This window comes from Ranitomeya imitator, chromosome 6 (assembly GCF_032444005.1).
Source record: "Ranitomeya imitator isolate aRanImi1 chromosome 6, aRanImi1.pri, whole genome shotgun sequence".
NCBI classification, from domain to species: Eukaryota; Metazoa; Chordata; class Amphibia; order Anura; family Dendrobatidae; genus Ranitomeya; species Ranitomeya imitator.
The window spans coordinates 54116729-54137929 of record NC_091287.1 but is presented as its reverse complement, the minus strand read 5'-3'; the positions used below and the strand labels follow the sequence as shown (position 1 = coordinate 54137929).

The 21201-nt window shown below is 47.5% G+C and overlaps 1 protein-coding gene across 1 annotated transcript in view; it reads left to right on the top strand.

Annotated features, from left to right (window-relative positions):
- The window catches only part of CUL2 (cullin 2), a 95340-nt gene that overhangs the window by 19267 nt on the left and 54872 nt on the right, over nt 1-21201 (top strand). The window contains exons 3-9 of the mRNA XM_069729686.1: nt 10104-10206; nt 11190-11284; nt 16393-16498; nt 17942-18024; nt 19175-19271; nt 19374-19484; nt 20781-20943. Coding sequence (XP_069585787.1) covers nt 10104-10206; nt 11190-11284; nt 16393-16498; nt 17942-18024; nt 19175-19271; nt 19374-19484; nt 20781-20943 — 758 coding nt within the window. The remainder of the gene's footprint in view (nt 1-10103; nt 10207-11189; nt 11285-16392; nt 16499-17941; nt 18025-19174; nt 19272-19373; nt 19485-20780; nt 20944-21201) is intronic.

Here is a 21201-nt window from a genome sequence, read left to right as displayed (position 1 = left end):
GTGACTGGAGCTGCCCTGTGCACCACCCCATGACTGAAAGCCAGCAGCTGCCAGGCGGAAATAAGTTCATTTTCTCCCAGTAGCCACACTTTCAGTAATGTGGGGTTGAGCAGCGTTGTAACAACGCTTACCTTTAGATTGATCGTATATTGGTCAAAACCTGAAGGACTATCAGCACATTGAGATGTCTGTGAGGGAGACGCAGAAAGATCATGCTGAGATTTTTCACAAGTTTTTTACCTTATCCTAGTGCTGACACTTGATGAGACTGGTGTACTTATTTTGGAATGTCAGAATAGCTGTGTAATCCTGGTATTAAAGTGAGCATTTTGTAAATGCAGTAAGCATGAAAAGAACTAATGAGTCTGATGATTCAGGGTTTTTTTTCACATTCAAGCCTACCTACGGCTGCAGCTTGTACTGAGCTGTGTGAGATTGCAGCAGGGAGGAGGCGCAGGGAGGAGGAGCACTGAGGAGCTAGCGATAAGGCTGGATGGATTTAGATTGACTTTAAAGGGGTTGCCGAGTACTGGAACAATCTTTTTAAACATTCTGTTCCCCAGTGTAAAATAAAAATACTCTGTACTTGCCTCCCGTAGCGGCGTCAATTCATCCATGTTGGACTGGCGTAATTCCAAGTCTTTAGTGACCTTATTATGCCGTGTGTGTCCTGTAGCCAAATAACGGCCACTATTGAATGGCTGTGCTCTTCCCCTCGACACCTGAGGAGGAGGAAAGAAGGAAGTGTGAGCTCCGCAACCCATTAGCAACTGCAACATGGCATAACAATATCACGAGACCCTCGGGAGACGCAACGCCGACATCGCTGGAGCGACACCAGTACGGGAGGCGATTGAGGTGGTATTATTTATACAAGGGAGAATATTGTATTTATGAAGAGGTTGACTGCAGAGAATTGGGAGCGCCGTGTGGAAAAAAATTCAGTTGTAAAAAAAAAATTGGTAAGAAAAAAAATAATTCAGATATTTGGACTTAAAATCGACTTATTGTTAAAATGTGGATATTCACTTGAAAATGATTGTAATGTTTTACATGAGGACGTAAGGTCACAAGTTCCGTCATCTCAGTTGTAGGCTTTGGCCCCCATCCAGGGAACTGCGGAGCACTGAGCACGGCGTCTGGCAGCGAGTGAGCGCCGCTCTGGCAGAATGTCTGTGAGAAGCGGCCAAAGTGGTGGAAATCTTGGCAAATATATCATTCTTGTAAATACTTTTGCTTTAATTCATTGCTCTTATTCACAAACAATGACTGAACGCTTTTTTTTTTTTTTTTTTTTTTTTTACTATTCATTTGGAAGTTTTACCACCCTCTGTAGCGGGGAAAAAAATCTTAGTTGTCAGAGTTGTAAGTTAGATCAAGGTTACAGGTTGATTAAAAGGGTGATCATAATGTGGATCTTTTACCAGATGTTATAATGCTTGCTTTATTAAACAGACCTGATGAGGCTGTCATACTTACTGTGAAAATCTGTGTCTAAATGGCAGTATAATCCTGCTACAGTTGCAATCAAAATGATACAGACCTCCATTGAAAACTGGGTTTATGTCAAAGTTGAGAAACTTTCTCCTACGCCTCATTGGGGGACACAGCCCGGGGGTGTATGCTGCTGGCACTAGGAGGGTGACACTAAGTGATACAAAGAAAGTTCTCTCCTCCCCTGCAGTATACACCCTCTTGCTGGCTCTCTGCTCCTCCCCTGCAGTATACACCCTCCTGCTGGCTCTCTGCTCCTCCCCTGCAGTATACACCCTCCTGCTGGCTCTCTGCTCCTCCCCTGCAGTATACACCCTCCTGCTGGCTCTCAGATCCTCCCCTGCAGTATACACCCTCCTGCTGGCTCTCTGCTCCTCCCCTGCAGTATACACCCTCCTGCTGGCTCTCGGCTCCTCCCCTGCAGTATACACCCTCCTGCTGGCTCTCTGCTCCTCCCCTGCAGTATACACCCTCCTGCTGGCTCTCTGCTCCTCCCCTGCAGTATACACCCTCCTGCTGGCTCTCAGCTCCTCCCCTGCAGTGTACACCCTCCTGCTGGCTCTCGGCTCCTCCCCTGCAGTATACACCCTCCTGCTGGCTCTCAGCTCCTCCCCTGCAGTGTACACCCTCCTGCTGGCTCTCGGCTCCTCCCCTGCAGTATACACCCTCCTGCTGGCTCTCTGCTCCTCCCCTGCAGTATACACCCTCCTGCTGGCTCTCGGCTCCTCCCCTGCAGTATACACCCTCCTGCTGGCTCTCGGCTCCTCCCCTGCAGTATACACCCTCCTGCTGGCTCTCGGCTCCTCCCCTGCAGTATACACCCTCCTGCTGGCTCTCAGCTCCTCCCCTGCAGTATACACCCTCCTGCTGGCTCTCAGCTCCTCCCCTGCAGTATACACCCTCCTGCTGGCTCTCGGCTCCTCCTCTGCAGTATACACCCTCCTGCTGGCTCTCATCTCCTCCCCTGCAGTATACACCCTCCTGCTGGCTCTCGGCTCCTCCCCTGCAGTATACACCCTCCTGCTGGCTCTCATCTCCTCCCCTGCAGTATACACCCTCCTGCTGGCTCTCATCTCCTCCCCTGCAGTATACACCCTCCTGCTGGCTCTCATCTCCTCCCCTGCAGTATACACCCTCCTGCTGGCTCTCATCTCCTCCCCTGCAGTATACACCTTCCTGCTGGCTCTCAGCTCCTCCCCTGCAGTATACACCTTCCTGCTGGCTCTCAGCTAACCAGTTCTTGCTTAGGCTTCTTTCACACTAGCGTCGGAATCTCCCCGTCGCAATGCGTCGGGGAGAGATTCCGACGCTAGCGTTTAACGCATTGCACAATGGAGGCAGCGGATGCATTTCTCCGGCGCATTCGCTGCCCCATTGTAAGGTGCGGGGAGGTGGGGGCGGAGTTCCGGCCGCGCATGCGCGGTCGGAAAAAGCGGTCCGTCAGGAGCAAAAAAACGTTACATGTAGCGTTTTTTGCTCCCGACGGTCCGCCAAAGCACGACGCATCCGTCGCTCGACGGATGCGACGTGTGGCAATCCGTCGCAAATGCGTCGTCAATGCAAGTCTATAGGGAAAAAACGCATCCTGCAAGCACTTTTGCAGGATGCGTTTTTTCTGCAAAACGACGCATTGTGACGGATTGCAGAAAACGCTAGTGTGAAAGTAGCCTTAGTGTCTGTAGGAGGCACACGGGTCTGGTTCAGACCCCAACGTTTTTATTTTATTTTTTACTTTTCTGTAAATTTTAATTAACGGAGTGAAGGGGGCGACGGATCCTTTCAAGGTTCCGATCTCCCCCGAATTATCAACAGGCGAGCACGACAAGTAAACCTCCCCGTACCCTCTCCTGCGACGTGGGAAGCCATGCCTGAGCTCACTTCAGTGGCGACGGTTCCTTTCACGGTCCCGATCTCCTCACACCAGCAGCAGGCGACCACATGGAGTGTCGCCTCCGTGTATCCTCTTCCCCAGCCAGGCTTAATGCCGGACAGCTGGCCCTGTCCACCCGGGGGCTGAACTCCGTGGATGTACAGAGGCCCCTCTCTATGGCGTCCGAGCAGCCCACACTGTCCCACCACTGTGAAAGCGGATGGCACAAGGAGGCAGACGGTTCCTCTCCACCTCCCTAACAGACGGATGATGGATTGAGGTTTATCCCTCTATCTCTGCACCTGCAGCAGAACAGTAGAGTGCGTGTGCTTTCCTCGGCGCTGAAACCCAGTCATCGCGGCGGCTCCATGCCGGGACGCGCACCGATGGTGAGTGGATCCAGTCAGCGATGGGCCTCTGCAGTGGGATATTCACATGCTGACAGGCAGCCTCAGCCACTTCCCTGTGGCCCACCTCCCTGAGGTAACGCTCCGGCCGACTGCAAAAATTTAGCCCCCGGCTTCAGCCGATGTGTAGGGCGCATCCCGGAAGCCGCGCCTGCATTATGGCATGCTAAGGCGGCTCCGCCCACCTTTTCTGGCGCTTCTTCCCTGGCACGGGAACAATCGCTTCCCTCAGCAACGCTGGTATTGCTCACGCCGGCTACAGAAATTTAGGCCCCGGCTTGGGCATATTCATGGAAGTCACGAGGCTCCACCCACATCACGTCTGTGGCTCCGCCTCCCCCTCCCCCCAAATTGCCGTCTCTCACTCTTTGCGAGACTTTACCACCTCTGCACTCACGGTGGCCATCTTGGTCCACCCTGTCGGCACACACACAGGGGCGATGGTTTTGTATTAAAGGGGCACAACGACCCTGCATCGGGTAAGAAGTACTGCTCTCTTCCCCTGCATCTTCCCCCTGTGCTTAACATGACCAGTATTTCCTGCCACATGACAAGTATTCTTGGTCTTAAAGGCACATGACCAGTATTACCTGGTCTTAAGGGCACATGACCAGCATTCCCTGATCTTAAGAGCATATGACCAGTCCGAAGCCGGTCACCCTAAATGAGCTCAGGAGCCCTCCGTCCCCAGTCCCAGCTTATCCCAGAGTACCTAGTTCCCTGAGTGGGCTTCGTCACTGCCGCAACCCATGGATTCTCTGACAAGAGATTGAATCCCTCCGTGAACCCTCTGTGGCTCAGAGTGCTCGCAGGACCAATATAGATGGTCTCTTTCCTTCAGGCTAGCAGGGGCCGCAAGTATTCTAGAAACGTACACGCGCCTAGAAAACGGAAGTTTCATTTCCTGATCCCTCAACAATGATTTGCGGAGAACAAGCTCTGAATATGGATCGGATATTGCCTTGGTTCTGGACTCACCAGAACTTCAGAAAAGGATGGATTCGCTTATTTATATCATCAACCAATCTCTGTAGACTGACGAGGACTTCGGTTCTGCTCTAGATCACGCAGTGTCCCTCATGAGGAAACTAAACTCCCTTGCAGCATCTGCCATTCACCCTCACAGGGAGCATCCGGGTAAGCGATCCACTGGACAGAAACCTCTGCAAGCGCGGTGTCCTTTTTCAGCCAATATGCAAACACGCGGGGTGTACCCTACACGTATTCCCACCGAAGAAGTGAGATGCCATGCCTGGCCTGATTAAGGGCGATGGGTCCTTTTAAAGGACACCGATTTCCCCACACAAGCAATAGACGAGCACATGGAGTGTCGCCTCCATGTATTTTCTTCTACAGCCAGGCCTAACGCCGAACAGCCAGCCCTGTCCACCCAGGGACCTTAACTCTGTGGATGTACAGAGGCTCCTTTTTTTTTGGCGTCCGAACACCCCTCTGCATCTCCACTATTTAGCAGATGATGCAAGAAGGTGGACGATCCCTCTCCACTTCCCTGTAAAGAGGATGGTGGATCGAGGGTTCATCATTTTAACTCTGCACTGTCAAAAGAGAGCGGCAGTAAGAGACGGTTTTTCCTCCTTCTGCATGCAGCCGCGCATTCTGCCACTTGGCATATTAACCGGGTAGAATCTCCTGTGGTATACCTACCAGTATCCCTACCCAATGGGTCATCAATTAAAAATACAACGGACTGTCAGATAGCAAATCTAGTTTGTTCTGTATTGTGGCCTCCAGTTCAGCTCTCTACCCTCCCTTAGCCGCTGCATGTGTTGCTAGAGCAATGGTCTCTTGGTCAGAGACCTTAACTATTTTAACTTCCTGTAGACCCAACCAGCAGTGGATCAGTTGTCCAGGACGGTCTAGATCTAAGGGATCTTGGTTCCAAAATGGGCACCAAAAAGTAAAACCGACCCTGAACCTCAAACTTCTACCAAGCTTGACAAGGTCCCCCTTCTTCGGATGGAGTTCCCCCGCTCAGCCATTACTTCAACGGAAAAAGGGGGAGTTTCGACCTTGTCCTTCTCCCTTGCTACCGCACCCAGAGTGTTGGCAAGGGTTATGAGGCTGTCGTGTTCCTCTTGCACCCTAGAGGCGTGGTCGTCCTGCCCTATCTGGTCGACTTTCTAGCTGCTCCTTCAGCCCGGCGCTGAGTCGTCCATATCTCTTGCGATACCCTCTCTCTCCTGGGCTGGCAGCTAAACTTACACAAGTTTTTTTCCTCATTTCCAGCCCAGCAGATATTTTTTTTGAGGATGATCTTGGAATCTTCCAGAAGTTTGGTGATTCTCCCTTGAGACAAGGCCGTGGCCCTTCAACAGGGAGCTCGCGCACTTGTTCACTCATACCCTCATTCCATTTGATTTGCTAGGAGTGTTCTGAGGAAAATTGGTAACGACAATGGAAGTGGTTTCCTTTGCTCCTCTAGTTTTCTGCAGGTCCATTAGGCTTTGAGGGTAGTCTCTGAGCTCCTTCCTCATCCAGGGGAGATCATTTCTCCCGGTTCAATGGTTATTAGTGACTACCGATGCCAGTCCTCTTCTCCTGATCATTGTTCTGGGGATCCGAATGGTACGGCTAGTTCTACTGCCTTCTGGCGGGTCACCCCATCCGATTCAATCGGACAATCCCACGTCTGTGCCATACGTCAATCATCTAACAGGTACCCACAGTCAGGCGTCATGGCCGAGGTACCTCACATTCTCTGTTGGGCCACGATCTATCATTTGGTGATCTCAGCACTGCACATCTCAGGTGTAGAACTCTGGGCGGCGGATGCCGTCAGGTTCCCGCCTCATGTGAGTGGGAACTTCACCCGGAAGTCTTCCATCAGATCTGTCTTCTCTGGAGCACTCCAGATGTAGGTCGGATGGCATCCAGACTAAACTCCGATGTTCTCTTAAGTTCATGGTTCGTCCTCCAGGTCCAAAAGCCATTGCAGTGCATGCTCTGGTTCTTCCATGGTACCAGTTTCCTTCACCCCTCTTCCACTACTTCCGAGATCTTTTCGGAAGCAGGAAGGGCCCCAGTGATCCTGGGAGATCAGCACTGACCATGTCAGGTTTTTTTCTCGTTTGCTGAACTAGTATTTTTCATCTTATTACAACAAAACTGCAAATATGGACTTCCTAGCAGGGAGTCTTTACATGTGGTACTTCCCTATCGCATACCGTTAGATCTTTGGGACCTTAATGATCCTGGGAGCCTTACAGTAGACACCTTTTGATCCGGACAGACTTTACTATCAGGGAAGGTCGCCCTTTTTTCTCTGCGATCTCCTCATCCTAACGAGTCTTCGGAGCTAGTCGCTCTGTTCTTTCAGACCTTTTTCCCTTATTACCATCAAGGCAAGGTTGTCCACAGGCCATCCCCATCCCTTGTTACCAAGGTGGTATTGTATTCCCACAGTTATGAAGGCATCGTTCTTTCCTCATCTCTTTCAGCACCAGTCCACATTACAGTCCACATATGGGTTTCCCATATTCTGGACGTGGTGAGTGCTCTGAGTAGGTACGTCTCGAGGACAGCGTCCTTCCGAAGGTTGGACACTTTATTTGGGCTACCTCACTGTAAGAGGACTGCTTCCTGACGGTTACAGGGTTTAGCTGTTTCATCGGCCATGTTAGCTTGGTGGATTTGTTAAACCATCCAGGAATCCTTCTGTGTTAGATGTCAGCCTATCTCCCTGTCTATCGAGGTTTCTTGGATTCTAGGCACCAGGCGTCGGCACAGCATAACAGCAAGCTTGCGGGCCCCTGGAAGAAGCGGAAGCGAAACGTGCGTCGGGGTGAGGAGGGATTCTGGTCACCCACTGGGCATTGGCGCAGCACTTTAATACCCGGGTAATAATTAAGAATCTTTATACTTATATTGGCATTTATCCCTTCAACATTGGCCGGGATTGCTTAGAATTTATTTAGGTCACGTGACTATTTATATTATTGGTATGTAAACACCCTTGCCTTGTTCTGAATAGGGATACCTATGGACTAGATATTGTGCTTAGCGGTTCTTAAAGGGAACCTGTCACCCCGTTTTTTTCAAGATGATATAAAAATAGCGCTAAATAGGGGCAGAGCTGTGCTTTAAATTGGTGTATTTTTGGAGCCTTTATTCCCCACCTATGCTGCCGAAATACCTTTGTAAAGTCGCTGTTTTGGGCTGTCACTCACGCTGGTCTGGTCATATGGGCGTGGTGACAGCGCTGTTTCTCCCCCAGATCTCCGTTGGTGGCGTAGTGGTGTGCGCATTCCCAGCAGGCGAATCCAGTGCACAGGTGAAGGAAAAAAGCGCGATCTGCGCTATTCCGCGGTTTATTGGTGGGCGTGGCCATCTTTGTGAGGCCGCGCGTGCTGCGATGGTACTTCTCGGCTTCAGGAAAATGGCCGCCGCGATCTTCATCTGCGCACGAGCGGCATCCCACGGCCATTTTCCTGAAGCCCCGGGAAGCCGAGAAGTACCATCTGCGCACGCGCGGCCTCACAAAGATTGCCGCGCCCACCAATAAACCGCGGAATACTAACGGTATAGCGTTCCAGGATATGACCGGTTCTCTTTAAGAGGAGCTTGTCTGGTAATGAATTGCATTCAGATCATTCTGACTATATGAGAATGATGTCAGGTTACTTTCCACATAACCGCTATAAAGAGATTGGAAAATTACCAGATTATTATTATTTTTTTATCTAAAAGTTAACCAAGAACCCAACATAAAAGAAAAATGCAAAAAAGAGAGGTCTCATTAAAAAAGTTATCCCCAAATCACTCTGCAGCCCACCCCCGTCACTGGAGAGAATAAACCGTGGCTCTGTGGCACAATGAGTAGTGCGGTGGGCTTCTAGAATTACTACATCAGTATTCCAATCACTGTTCATGTTTGCAGGGAGCTAAATAAGTGCTGAGAAATCTGGGAGATCGCCTCGTTGTTGGTGAGACCTCGTGTATGGATTACACCAGCTCTCCTGTGGAACTTTCTCCCATTACTGCACAGCCAGTGATGTGTATGGATTACACTGGCTCTCCTGTGGATCTTTCTCCCATTACCGCACAGCCGGTGACGTGTCTGGATTACACTGGCTCTCCTGTGGATCCTTCTCTCATTACTGCACAGCCAGTGATGTGTATGGATTACACCAGCTCTCCTGTGGATCTTTCTCCCAGTACCGCACAGCCAGTGATGTGTATGGATTACACCGGCTCTCCTGTGGATCTTTCTCCCATTATCGCACAGCCAGTGACGTGTATGGATTACACCGGCTCTCCTGTGGATCCTTCTCCCGTTACTGCACAGTCTGTGACGTGTATGGATTACACCGGCTCTCCTGTGGATCTTTCTCCCGTTACTGCACAGCCAGTGATGTGTATGGATTACACCGGCTCTCCTGTGGATCTTTCTCCCGTTACTGCACAGCCAGTGATGTGTATGGATTACACCGGCTCTCCTGTGGAGCCTTCTCCCGTTACTGCACAGTCTGTGACGTGTATGGATTACACTGGCTCTCCTGTGGATCCTTCTCCCATTACCGCACAGCCAGTGATGTGTATGGATTACACCGGCTCTCCTGTGGATCCTTCTCCTGTTACCGCACAGCCGGTGACGTGTATGGATTACACTGGCTCTCCTGTGGATCTTTCTCCCATTACCGCACAGCCGGTGACATGTATGGATTACACTGGCTCTCCTGTGGATCCTTCTCCCATTACTACAGTCGGTGACGGCCTCTTTCCGGTAGTTTATGGTCACGCGCTGCGGCTCCACCGGCTTCTGTCCTTCCTGTTGCCAGCTCCTGTTCCCGTAAAGTGGCGCCGGCAGCGGATCTAATGCTAGGTGATGAATGATCCGAGTGTCTGGGTGCGTTCCCATTCTGACGGCTTAGGTCGGGTTCTGCTGGCAGGAGCTGCACATGTTGCTTTCTTCCAGGGCGGCTTTGATCTCTAGCATGGTGCCAACATGCACTATTTTCAGACTGGCATATCTGTCGTTTCTCCACCTGCGGGCATGCTGGCACGGCTGTGAGGGTTATTATTGGCAGTGCTTTGCTGGTACCTTATGAAACCTTTTACATATGCTGGAGTCAGCGGGTGTGTGCTCCATATTGTCAGATCGTGTAAACATTCCCTATGATAACACTTACTGTCACAGATGACTAAGCAGCCTTACAGTGAAGGAGACAGTATGGCAGGGGTGTTTTCAGCTGCTGCTTGGGAGGTCCGATAAAGACGCTCTCTTCAATGATTAGGGGTCCTCATCTATATCTATGCCGGGCCGTCCAGGTCTGTATTTGCTTTTTTACCTGTTTTCTTTAATGGCCGCTCAGCGATATATATGCCCTCTGCGTCGCCTATCCAGAACCTCTTGGAGAAAAGCTGTACTCCGAAACCAAGACCTTCCTGGAGAATCATGTCCTGCAGTTACATGCGGTAAGAGACCTTCACTCTCCCGGTTTATAAAGCTGCAGCTATATAATCTTGGCCTGTCATGTCCCCTCGGACCCCCTTTTTGCCCCCACCATTCCCTTCACAAGGGTCTGCGGCACACCGGGGGTGCACTGGCTGATGTCACGCAGGGTGTAAACTGTTTTGCCGTCGCACCTTGTCCTTTCATTATTACGTACCTTGTCCTTTTATTATTATGCACCTTTCAGCTCGACTTAACACACGTTATGTATCTATAGGGGAGTGATCGCCCTTCACATATCACCGGAAGCCTCAATAATAAATCCCAGCATGGCCGATCATTTGTCTCGCCCATAGTAGTCAAAAACCAGTTACCGGCCCGGTGCTCTTTTTCTGCACCCTGCCTATGTTCTCCCCTAGTCTCTTCGGTTTCTGGCTGGAGACGACTTGGGAGCCCTGCTGCCAATCAATAGCCACTGATTGACAACAGCGGTGGCGTTCTTACCAGTGCAGAAACAAAGTCTTCTTGCTCTCTCCTCCGGCTATGGCGGCAGCGGTGACGTCCAGTCAATCAGTGGCTGCTGATTAGCTGCAGCGGTAATGTGAACCACCGAAAAAAGGAATCCGCGGAGTACATGGCAGTGGTGCGAGGGTCAGGGCTGGACTATGCAATCACAAGCTTTACTTGCATGGGCAGTGATACCATTCACCATCCATAGACTAGTTGATTTTGAGGAAGAAAGTTGTCCTGTTTTTCTAATCCCACACAATCCCTTTAAGTAAGATATCTGGGATCTTATTTAAGATAACTAATCATAATGAGTGAACATGCTTGTATAAGGTGTTATCTGAGCATGCTCGGGTGCTGTCGACCAGCCACGACACGCAGCCGCGGGGACACTTTTGAGCACGCCAAAGACACTGTTAGCATATGAGCATGCTCAGATAACACCTTATGTGCGCACGTTCACTCATCACTAATTAATAATTTACTTTGTATTTATCAGAAAGTTTTGGAGTCTGCAGAACAAGTTCTGGTGGTGTATCACCGGTCCTGGGAGGAATACAGTAGAGGAGCCGACTACATGGACTGCCTATATAGGTAAGGCATAGATTACAGTTTGTTATCCCGACTTAAGGTGTACCTGTCCTTTTTGTTTAAAAAACAAAAAAGGGGGCTGGTTTTGCTGTCCTTCTCCCCTACATCAACTTATAGGACTGGTATGTGTACCAAAATTAGTTTTATGTGCAGCAACTATTCTTATGCCTGTGTTAATTGCCACTCACTAATTTTGAATAGGCAGTTACCCTTTAATCAACATTCTTCCAGCACTATAGGTGTTGGGAGTGTCCTTTCACTTCCCAGCATACATTGCTTCTGTCATTGTCCAATGATTTGCCAACTCTGAAGGGAAAGCCTTCCTCTCTTTTACGCTTGTATGCAGTGTGCCAGAATGGAGAGCAGGTGCAGAGACACAGGGCAGCCCCCCTGTAAACCTTCTTGGGGTCTCTGCCGCTAGAGACAGATGAGCCTTGGCAGCAGGCAGTGGACGGCAACTTGGAAGAGAGATTGCTCCAACAATGTGATTGTGTATTTATCATATTACCTGACACGTTGGCCGTTTATACTGAGATCTTGCAAACAATCCAATGTGTTATTCACATGGGCTGTTGGGGAATTTAGCCGTCTACCTGGTGCGTGGTAAAAGAACGTAGGCTGCTTTACTTGTCAATTTTACCGGCACTAGGGAACAGTGTGAGAAACCTTCCTATTTGTGGCCATTGTGAGACAAAGACATGTTCTTCCTTGTAATAATGACAGACCCTAGCACAGTTAGAGGGGCTGACCAGCATCAATGAAAACTTTACACGTGGCATGGATGGCTTGGAAGTCACAACATCAGCCACACGTACGTCTAACTACTGGACCCAGTGCAGACCAGTCTGGGGGTCCCACTCTTCAGTCCCTTTATCTGGCCTGTGATTGGCTGTAGCAGACAGGTGGCTTTTTGTTCCCGACGCAGACCACCAGTGCTACCTGTGCTGGATCCACCAAGATGACAGCAGGGGTGTTTCTGTGTTTGGGCACGGTAGCGCTTCTGATGACTGCGTTGGGTTTCTTTAGCTCTCATAAGCCAGCATTGCCAAAATTGTCTCTCTGTTCTTGCCTGTGAACGCCTTCTCTCGTTCTATCCGTAAGGTAAAACTGTAGTGTTTCCTTCGCTCACCAGCTATACCCCTCCTACAGGGCCTGAACTTAAGTTTTAGCTTAGTATCTATAGGAGACAGACTTAAGCCCCCCATACACTTTAGATAGCTGTTGGCCAGACTTTGATTCCGGTGGCCGCTATCTTTCCGGTGTGCTCTCTATGAAAGAGCCACTGCCAGACGTCTCTGGCGTTGGCTCATCTGTATGAGAATAATAGGATCAGCAGTCCAAAATCTCCTCCTGAAAATCATCCATTGGGTGGCCCCCATGCACTTTAGACTGTAACATACCGATATTGGCGGGTTTGGTCTATGTTGGTCTAATATGTATGGGGAGCTTTTTAGGGTTATTTGACTGTGTACGAGTTGGTCACTCTAGGTTCAGCACCTGTTCACACTTAGTCTATGTTTGGATGTGACTGTCAGTTTTTTTTTTTTTGTTCAAATACATTTTTATTAAGAATAACAAGACAATTAACATGTTACATTCACATTTTCAATACAGAGTATTTTCCCCTCCCCTCCCCCTTCAAACAACCCCCTTCAATCCCAAGGCCCCCCACCCCCATCCCACAAAGCAGCTCATCTTGTTAATTACTTCCATCATTAAGACCATAGAGTATCTAATCCCTCATCCAACCGTATAAGCCACACTTCCCATTACTATCCCATAGCAATCCATGAAGACCACATTTTATTGAACGTTTCAATTTTCCCTCTCTTCTTATAAACCCCTTTTCCAGTGTCAGGCCCTGCTTCACATACTGGAGGAACTCTCCTCTTGACGGCGGCTCTTCCCTAATCCATTTTCGGGCTATCACCTTCCTAGCCATGTATAGCAATCTGGCTATAGCTATATTTAGGTGTTTATCCACCCCAATCTCATCCACGCATCCCAACAAACAGACAACTGGATCCCTTGGCACCGTGCATCCATACGCACCTTCCATACGACTCAAAACTACCACCCAGAAGGCAGCCAACCTCGGACATGTCCACATCATATGGAAAATGTCTGCATCCGTAGACTTACACCTCGGACATTCAGAGTCATTCCGCAATCCTGCCTTATATAGCACAATCGGAGACCTATAAACTCTGTGTATCACATAGAGCTGTGACAGCCTATACAGTTCACTCAGCGACAGTCTTGGGACCCATTCCAACACCGACTCCCAAGTCTCATTATCCATTGGACCCAGATCCCTTTCCCATTTAGCTCTCGCCATTATTGGAAACCCCAATAGGAAAGTGTGCAACAGATCCCTATACAGCGTGGATATGACTCCTCCAGTCGTCCCGTCATTACACACATACTCCAGTACTATATCCTTTTGAATCCTAATACCTCCGTTCCTACTCTGAGCTCCAAAGGCATGCCTCATCTGCAAATACTGATACTCCCCTGCAGTCCCGATACCAAATTCCGCCTGCAATTGGGAAAATGATTTCAGTTCACCTTGTTCAATTATTTGGTATACATACTGAATCCCTTTGCCCAATCACTCTATCAGTACCCCCAATGCCTCAAATTCCTTCAGATTGTTATTATGCCATAACGGCGAGTATCTAGTCAAGTCCGTGATCCCACGTATATGCCTCAATCTACTCCACAGCTTGCGTATCAACAGCAAAGTCGGGTATAGCTTCCCCAAACTCTCCAAGGATCCATCCTCCAAACATTGCACCACTGGCCTTCTTTTTGTCACCACCTCCATCAGCCGCTGTACCGCCCCAGATGACCCTTCATGCGCCCAGCCCCTTAGATGCTGACTCTGGGCTGCAAGAAAGTACAATTCCGGGTTAGGCAATGCCAGACCCCCATCATCCTTGGGTCGCTGAAGTGTCTCCAGTTTGATACACGGATGCTGCCTCCCCCATATCAAATTCCTAAACAGAGAGTTGATCTGTCTAAATTTCCCGCGCGGTATCCAAACCGGTGTATTGTGGAGAATATACAGTATTTTCGGCATCAGAATCATTTTGATAAGATTCACCCTACCTACCACAGATAAATGCAGCTTAAGCCATGCATCCGCTTTTGCCTTGAGGGCACCCAAGATTGGAGTCAGATTCTCATGTATATACTCAGTGACCGGCATAGTTACCCATATTCCAAGGTATTTAAATTTACTCGTCACCTCCAGTCGTCCATCCTCCAATGGTTCCCCACCCTCATCGTCCACCTTAAACAAGATAGACTTACTCCAATTTATTCTAAGCCCCGACACTGATCCGAATCGTTCAATAATCCCAATGGCTACCTCCAAGGATGCAACTGGATCAGCCAGAAACAACAAAATGTCATCCACATACAACGCCACCCTTTCTTCAATCCCCCCATATTTATACCCCGTCATCTCATCAGACCGTCGAAGCGTAGCGGCCAGCGGTTCCATAGCCAGAACAAACAAAAGGGGGGAGAGCGGACACCCCTGTCTCGTCCCTCTAGCCAATTGTATGGTCCGTGACAACTCCCCGTTTACCCTAACCCTGGCCATCGGCATCGGACTGTCAGTTTTTTTAAGTTTTTGAAGCTATAATCCATAGTCCTATGTCCCCACCAATGGTGTGGAGGAGTAATGTACAAGCTTTAACTACTTTTGGACCCCCCTAAGATGTCAGCGTAGATTAAGCATCTTGCAGGAGATTGTGCCTTTGTGGGGGCAGGGAGCCGGCTGTCAAACACAGATGGTTTATTACTGGCTGTCAGACACAGACGGACTTCCCATACAGAAGGCAGAGATGGTTTATTACTGGCTGTCAGACACAGCCGGACTTCCCATGCAGAAGGCAGAGATGGTTTATTACTGGCTGTCAGACACAGACGGACTTCCCATACAGAAGGCAGAGATGGTTTATTACTGGCTGTCAGACACAGCCGGACTTCCCATGCAGAAGGCAGAGATGGTTTATTACTGGCTGTCAGACACAGCCGGACTTCCCATACAGAAGGCAGAGATGGTTTATTACTGGCTGTCAGACACAACTGGACTTCCCATACAGAAGGCAGAGATGGTTTATTACTGGCTGTCAGACACAACTGGACTTCCCATACAGAAGGCAGAGATGGTTTATTACTGGCTGTCAGACACCGCTGGACTTCCCATACAGAAGGCAGAGATGGTTTATTACTGGCTGTCAGACACAACTGGACTTCCCATACAGAAGGCAGAGATGGTTTATTACTCTATCTGTCTGACCGCTCTGTAGACAGCACTGAACCAGCATTGTGTATATCGATTGTGAAATGCTGATGGCTGAGTCCTGGGAGGAAGCACTAACCTGTGATCACTGGGTGTAGGACCATAGGATCATAGGAGACTGTCAGCTCGGCTCTGCAGGCAAGAGGCTGAAGTTCCACTGCAACTGGTGTTATTATACCAGCCACAGTCACAAGGGAAATTGGCAGTAAAAAGAATGTATTATGTTAAAATGTTCCCATAAAGGTTTTTTTTAAGATTTTATGGGTGGGCAGAGTGTTTAAAATAAACTGAGGAAAGTAAAATAATAAGAAAAGAAAAAAAACAAGCAAACTTTAACCAAAATAGAGGCTGCAATTCCATTTTGCTGTTTCTAGCCCGATATGCTTTCGATTTAAAAAAAAAAAAAAATTCCAGCATATAAAAATAATTTCTGTGGAGACAACCCAATCTAAAATGTATTTTAGCATTCCTTTGTTGGTTGTGTAAAAAAATAAATAAATAAATAAATTAAATGTGTGAAATAAATATATATTTCCCATATTTCTTTACACTTTTCCCCCATGGAAGCAAAAAATAAAAAGGAATAGAAAAATGACATACATGTTAAGCCACATGTATCATAATAAAAAGGTAAAAGCCATTAATGAGAACATTTAGAGCTGTTGAACAATCCTGAAATCGTGCCTGGTCATGAGGTTTAGATGTCGCCTTACACCTTGAGGATTGCCAGGGCACAACGTCTGGTCGGGAGCAGCAGCACCACGGTCTCGTGATGGTAATGGTTTCTCCTCCACAGGTATCTCAACACTCAGTTCATAAAAAAGAACAAGCTGACGGAAGCAGATCTGCAGTACGGCTACGGCGGGGTGGACATGAACGAGCCGCTGATGGAGATTGGGGAGGTGAGTGTTGTAGTAGATATCCCAAGCAATGGCCGCGCGCAGGATGAAAACACGGCGTCTGTGCAGAAGGCAGGCAGGTAAATCATGGCCGCTGCATCTTGATGAATCGCTCCGTTATGGTTCTAGTCTTCGTACAAACGTTTCCAGCAGCAGGCACGCTAAGTGGCTGTCACTATTGTGATGTGAGCACCGCTTTAGGCTACGTTCACATTTGCGTTGTGTGTTGCGTCGGCGACACAACGCATGCAAAACGCATGCAAAAACACATTGTTTTGTGACACATGCGTCCATTTTTGGCCGATTTTGGACGCAAAAAAATGCAACTTGCTGCGTCCTGGCTTGCTGCGCCAAAAAAGACGCATGCGTCACAAAACGCAAGACAACGCATGTCCATGCGCCCCCATGTTAAATATAGGGGCGCATGACGCATGTGTCGCCGCGGTTGCGCCCGACGCACCGCAAATGTGAACGTAGCCTAACTTCAACGGGTTTCCACTTAAAGAAAAGAAAAAAAACAGTGGTCCCCAAACATTCTTATTTGTAAAATACCAATAAAAGAAAGTGCTCACCCTCCATAGGTCCAGCACTGTCTCTCCAAGCTACTCCAGTCTCTGTGTTTTTGGCTGCAGTGGTGACGTTATGTTACCACTGCAGCCAATCACTGAGCTCAGCTGCTATGCTGATGAAGATTGCACAAGATGCCGAGCTTAGTTATTGGCTGCAGCGGTGATGTACCTGCTCTTCTTGTTATTTTACAAGTATAAAAGAATTTAGGGGCTGTTTTTGACTTGTTTTTTTTTTTTTTTTTTTTAAGTAGAAAGCTTTTTTAATATTTTCATTATTTTTCAATTAATACAGTTCTATTTTGATTTGGATTCACCAAGATTTAGAAAAAAATCCTTTTTTTTTTATTATTATTATTATTTTGCAGAAACGGCGAAACTTGTCCAAAGGCTTTGTCTGTTATTGCAGTTTAATAATTTTCAAAGGAGGATTAGATGTGGGCCAGGGACAAAAATGACGCCGTCTCTTATAGGAGACTTGGTTCTGAGCTTTTGGCTGACCGCTACTTAATGATTGTAGTCGCTTTTGTCAAAAAAAACAAAAAAAAAAACATTGGACATCACCACTAGTGAACGTGCTGGGATCAGGTGTTATCTGAGCATGCTCGGCTGCTAACAGAGTCTTTGCCTCTGTTAAACTGTAAAGCGCTGCGGAATATGTTGGCGCTATATAAATAAAGATTATTATTATTGCCGTGCTTGAATAATATGTTCCAGCTCCCGCGGCTGCACTACTCGCAAATGTTCAACAGCCAAAACAAATGCAGCAAAGACACTCGATTAGCACCGGAGCATGCTTAGATAACACCTGATCCCAGCACGTTCGCTCATCACGTTTTATTAATATGTAACTGATGAGCGGATCTCCTGCATGTTGCAGTTAGCGCTTGATATGTGGAGGAAGCTGATGATCGAGCCGCTGCAGGAAACCCTCCTCCGAATGCTTCTGAAAGAGATTAAAAGGTAGGTGCGCTCTGTGACTGCGCTGCGGACTCGCTCTTATTTTGCACTCATGAACATTTCGCCCCAGTGACCTGACTGACCGCTCCTGGCAGACATTTCGGAATAACCCTTTAGCTGCTGGGACAATTTTTATACTTTGGAGAGGCACAAATTTGACTCCTTTTTAAATTGCAAAAAAAAAATAAAAATGGACAACTAGATCCCACAATAGATGTATTAATATAAATGGGGGAGGGGGCTGTAAACTGCACACACATAATGCATGAGATGAGCCGTATCCAGGTGTATGGTTGGGTTCAGAGCACTAGTTGGAGGCGCCCCGTAAAAGTCGGGGGCCCGCAGCTTTCCTTAGTCATCGGCACTTGTCTCCGCCAACTTTCATGTCTGGAAGTCTTCAGTGGATAGTTTTATTAATATATTAGATTGGGCTCAGAAGATTATGCCTGTAAGCACACTTAAAGGAGTTGTCCACTGCGGAGCAGACCATCCTTAAGGGGGTTTGGTCACGTACAAAAGTGCCTTTTGATCAATAGATCTTGGAATAACAACAAGTTCCACAATTGGATGTGTGTAAATAAAATGTTCCTGTGCTGAGATAATCTTATAAATGTTCCCTGCTGTGTGCTGTGCAATGGCCCTGTCTGCTGCACAGGGACATGATCTGACAACCCATAACCAACAGGCAATCCCTGCAAATGTTATGGCTGTTGAACAACCATTAGACATGCAGCCACGGGGACTTGAACAGATTTCTTGAGCACGCCGAAGTCACTTGGTTAGCACCTGAGCAGAGCATGCTCAGATAACACTTTATCCTAGCACATCCGCTCATCACTATTCCTCACCGAAGTCATTCACTGCTGCAGACGAGCTTTCCTATCATTTATACACTGCTGGACTGCCTACCTCTGAATGGAGCGATGGTTACTCATGCCATACTCTGTATACGGGGCTGACGGAGAGTCCAGAGGAGGGGGTATCACCGTCCGCCCCCAGACAATGAGCAGAGCAGGGGCGCACGACTACAGGGGACACCACAGCGCCGTCCTCTGTATCTCACCCCCAGCAATCAGCGATTTTTGCTTCAAGTCTGTTATTTTTCACCATTTTTTTTTTTTTTATGTTTTTTTTGTTTTTCTTTACTTTTCAGTGATCGATGTGGGGAAGACCCAAATCGAAAAGTAATCCACGGGGTTATCAACTCCTTTGTTCATGTTGAACAGTATAAGAAAAAATTTCCCTTAAAGGTACTCGAGTCTCGCAGGTTTCTGCCTTTTGTGTATGTTTTGCAGTGCTCCTTCCAGTTTATGGCTTTATCTTATCTGTTTTGTTTTGGGTTTTTTTTCCAGTTTTATCATGAAATTTTTGAGTGGCCTTTTCTGGCTGAAACAGGGGAGTATTACAAACAAGAAGCTTCAAATTTATTACAAGAGTCAAACTGCTCACAATATATGGAAAAAGTAGGTATTGCCACTGTTTTATTATTAACATGTATACAGAATGATTTTTATCTTGACCCATACTTTTCAGATTGGTAGAGGTCAGACTTCTGATACAAACCAGTTCATTTAAAGGGGTTTTCCATTAAAAAAAAAAAAAGGCTTGTCCCCAGGCACTTTTTTTTTTTTAAGCGCTTCACTCACCCACCTTGGGTCCAGCACTGAGCTTCCACCGCTGCTCCTGTTGTCTGTTATTATCGGCAGCGCTGGTGTCATGGGGATTGCGCTGCAGCCAGTCTGTGAACTCACCAACTTATGCCATCTACCCAGGCAGAGCCACCAAGCTCACTGATTGGCTGCAGTGGAGAATTGACCGTGGACCCAGGGAGGGTGAGTAAAGCTCAGTTTCTATTCGGAAAACAAACCATATTGGATACAGGAGTTTTCTGGAGATGTATCCGCTGTATATGTTGCGTGGCGGTACTGCTTGCTGTCCCCTGTTCACATGCATGGAAAAGAGATTGCATTACCGTTCATGGCCACTGCACACTATATGGCGCTGTGCCACCTGTGTTGTATCATGGATTCTTCGATCGGCCGATCAATGGAGATCATGGAGGTGCCAGGAGGCCGACTTGACCAAACCAATATTGATCTGCCAGAAAATCTATTTAATGGTGGCATTTTAGAAATGAGAAATTTTAAAATTGTTCATAGAGTACATCCGTATATAATTGTGAAAATTATCTGAAAGCTAAATCTGACCATAAATGGTCCCAGGAGTCATACAAACTAAATCTGAAAAGTTGTGTTAGTTTGTTAGCGGCGACCTTACCAACTATCCCGTAAATGGAGAATGTGGAATGCAAACTTAATGGGGTATTCCAATCTCCAAGATCCTATCTACGTATTTAGTAAGTATAGTAATATTCGCAAATTCCTCCAGTTAAAAATGTAGTATAGTTCTTCTGATGCACTGTGTCGTTTACCCTATATGCAGGGCATTGTAGTAGCTTAAGTATCCATGGTTACGACCACTGATATAATGAGTTACTTGTGGCAATACCATGGATACCTAAGCCACTGTAATGCCCAGCACATGGGGTAGCATAGCAAATCAGGAGAACTATCCTACATTTCTAGTTGGAGGTATTTGCTAATATTATCATCACACCTACTGCATTTTGGGCTAGGATCTTGGAGATGGGAATATCTCTTTAACAATACACACGCCTTTGTTTCCTTTTTATGAACTATTGTATTAAATTGATCTGTGTTTGTTGTGACGAGGTTTTTTTTGTTTATATATCCATTTAGATTTTAGGTAGATTAAAAGATGAAGAAATTCGATGTAGAAAGTATTTAAACCCCAGTTCATATACTAAAGTGATTCATGAATGCCAACAGAGGATGGTCGCCGACCACTTGCAGTTCCTACATGCAGAATGTCACAATATCATTAGGCAAGAAAGGAGAAGTGGTAAGAGGAGCTTGTTGTGTTTATTACAGTGTTAGCAACGGTTGTCCAATTGGTAACTTTTTTTTTTGCCAAAAAGTTTATATAGCTTTAAAAATATACAAAAGGAGCAACACGCACCTCAGCTGTCACCTACGCCTGTGCTTTAATGCTGTGATTTTCCTTACTGTGCCCTGCCTCCTGCCACAGTGATATTGTCCCAAATCATGGACCTGTGATCACTGCACAATCACTAACCAGTCGTAGGCGGCAGTGATTGGC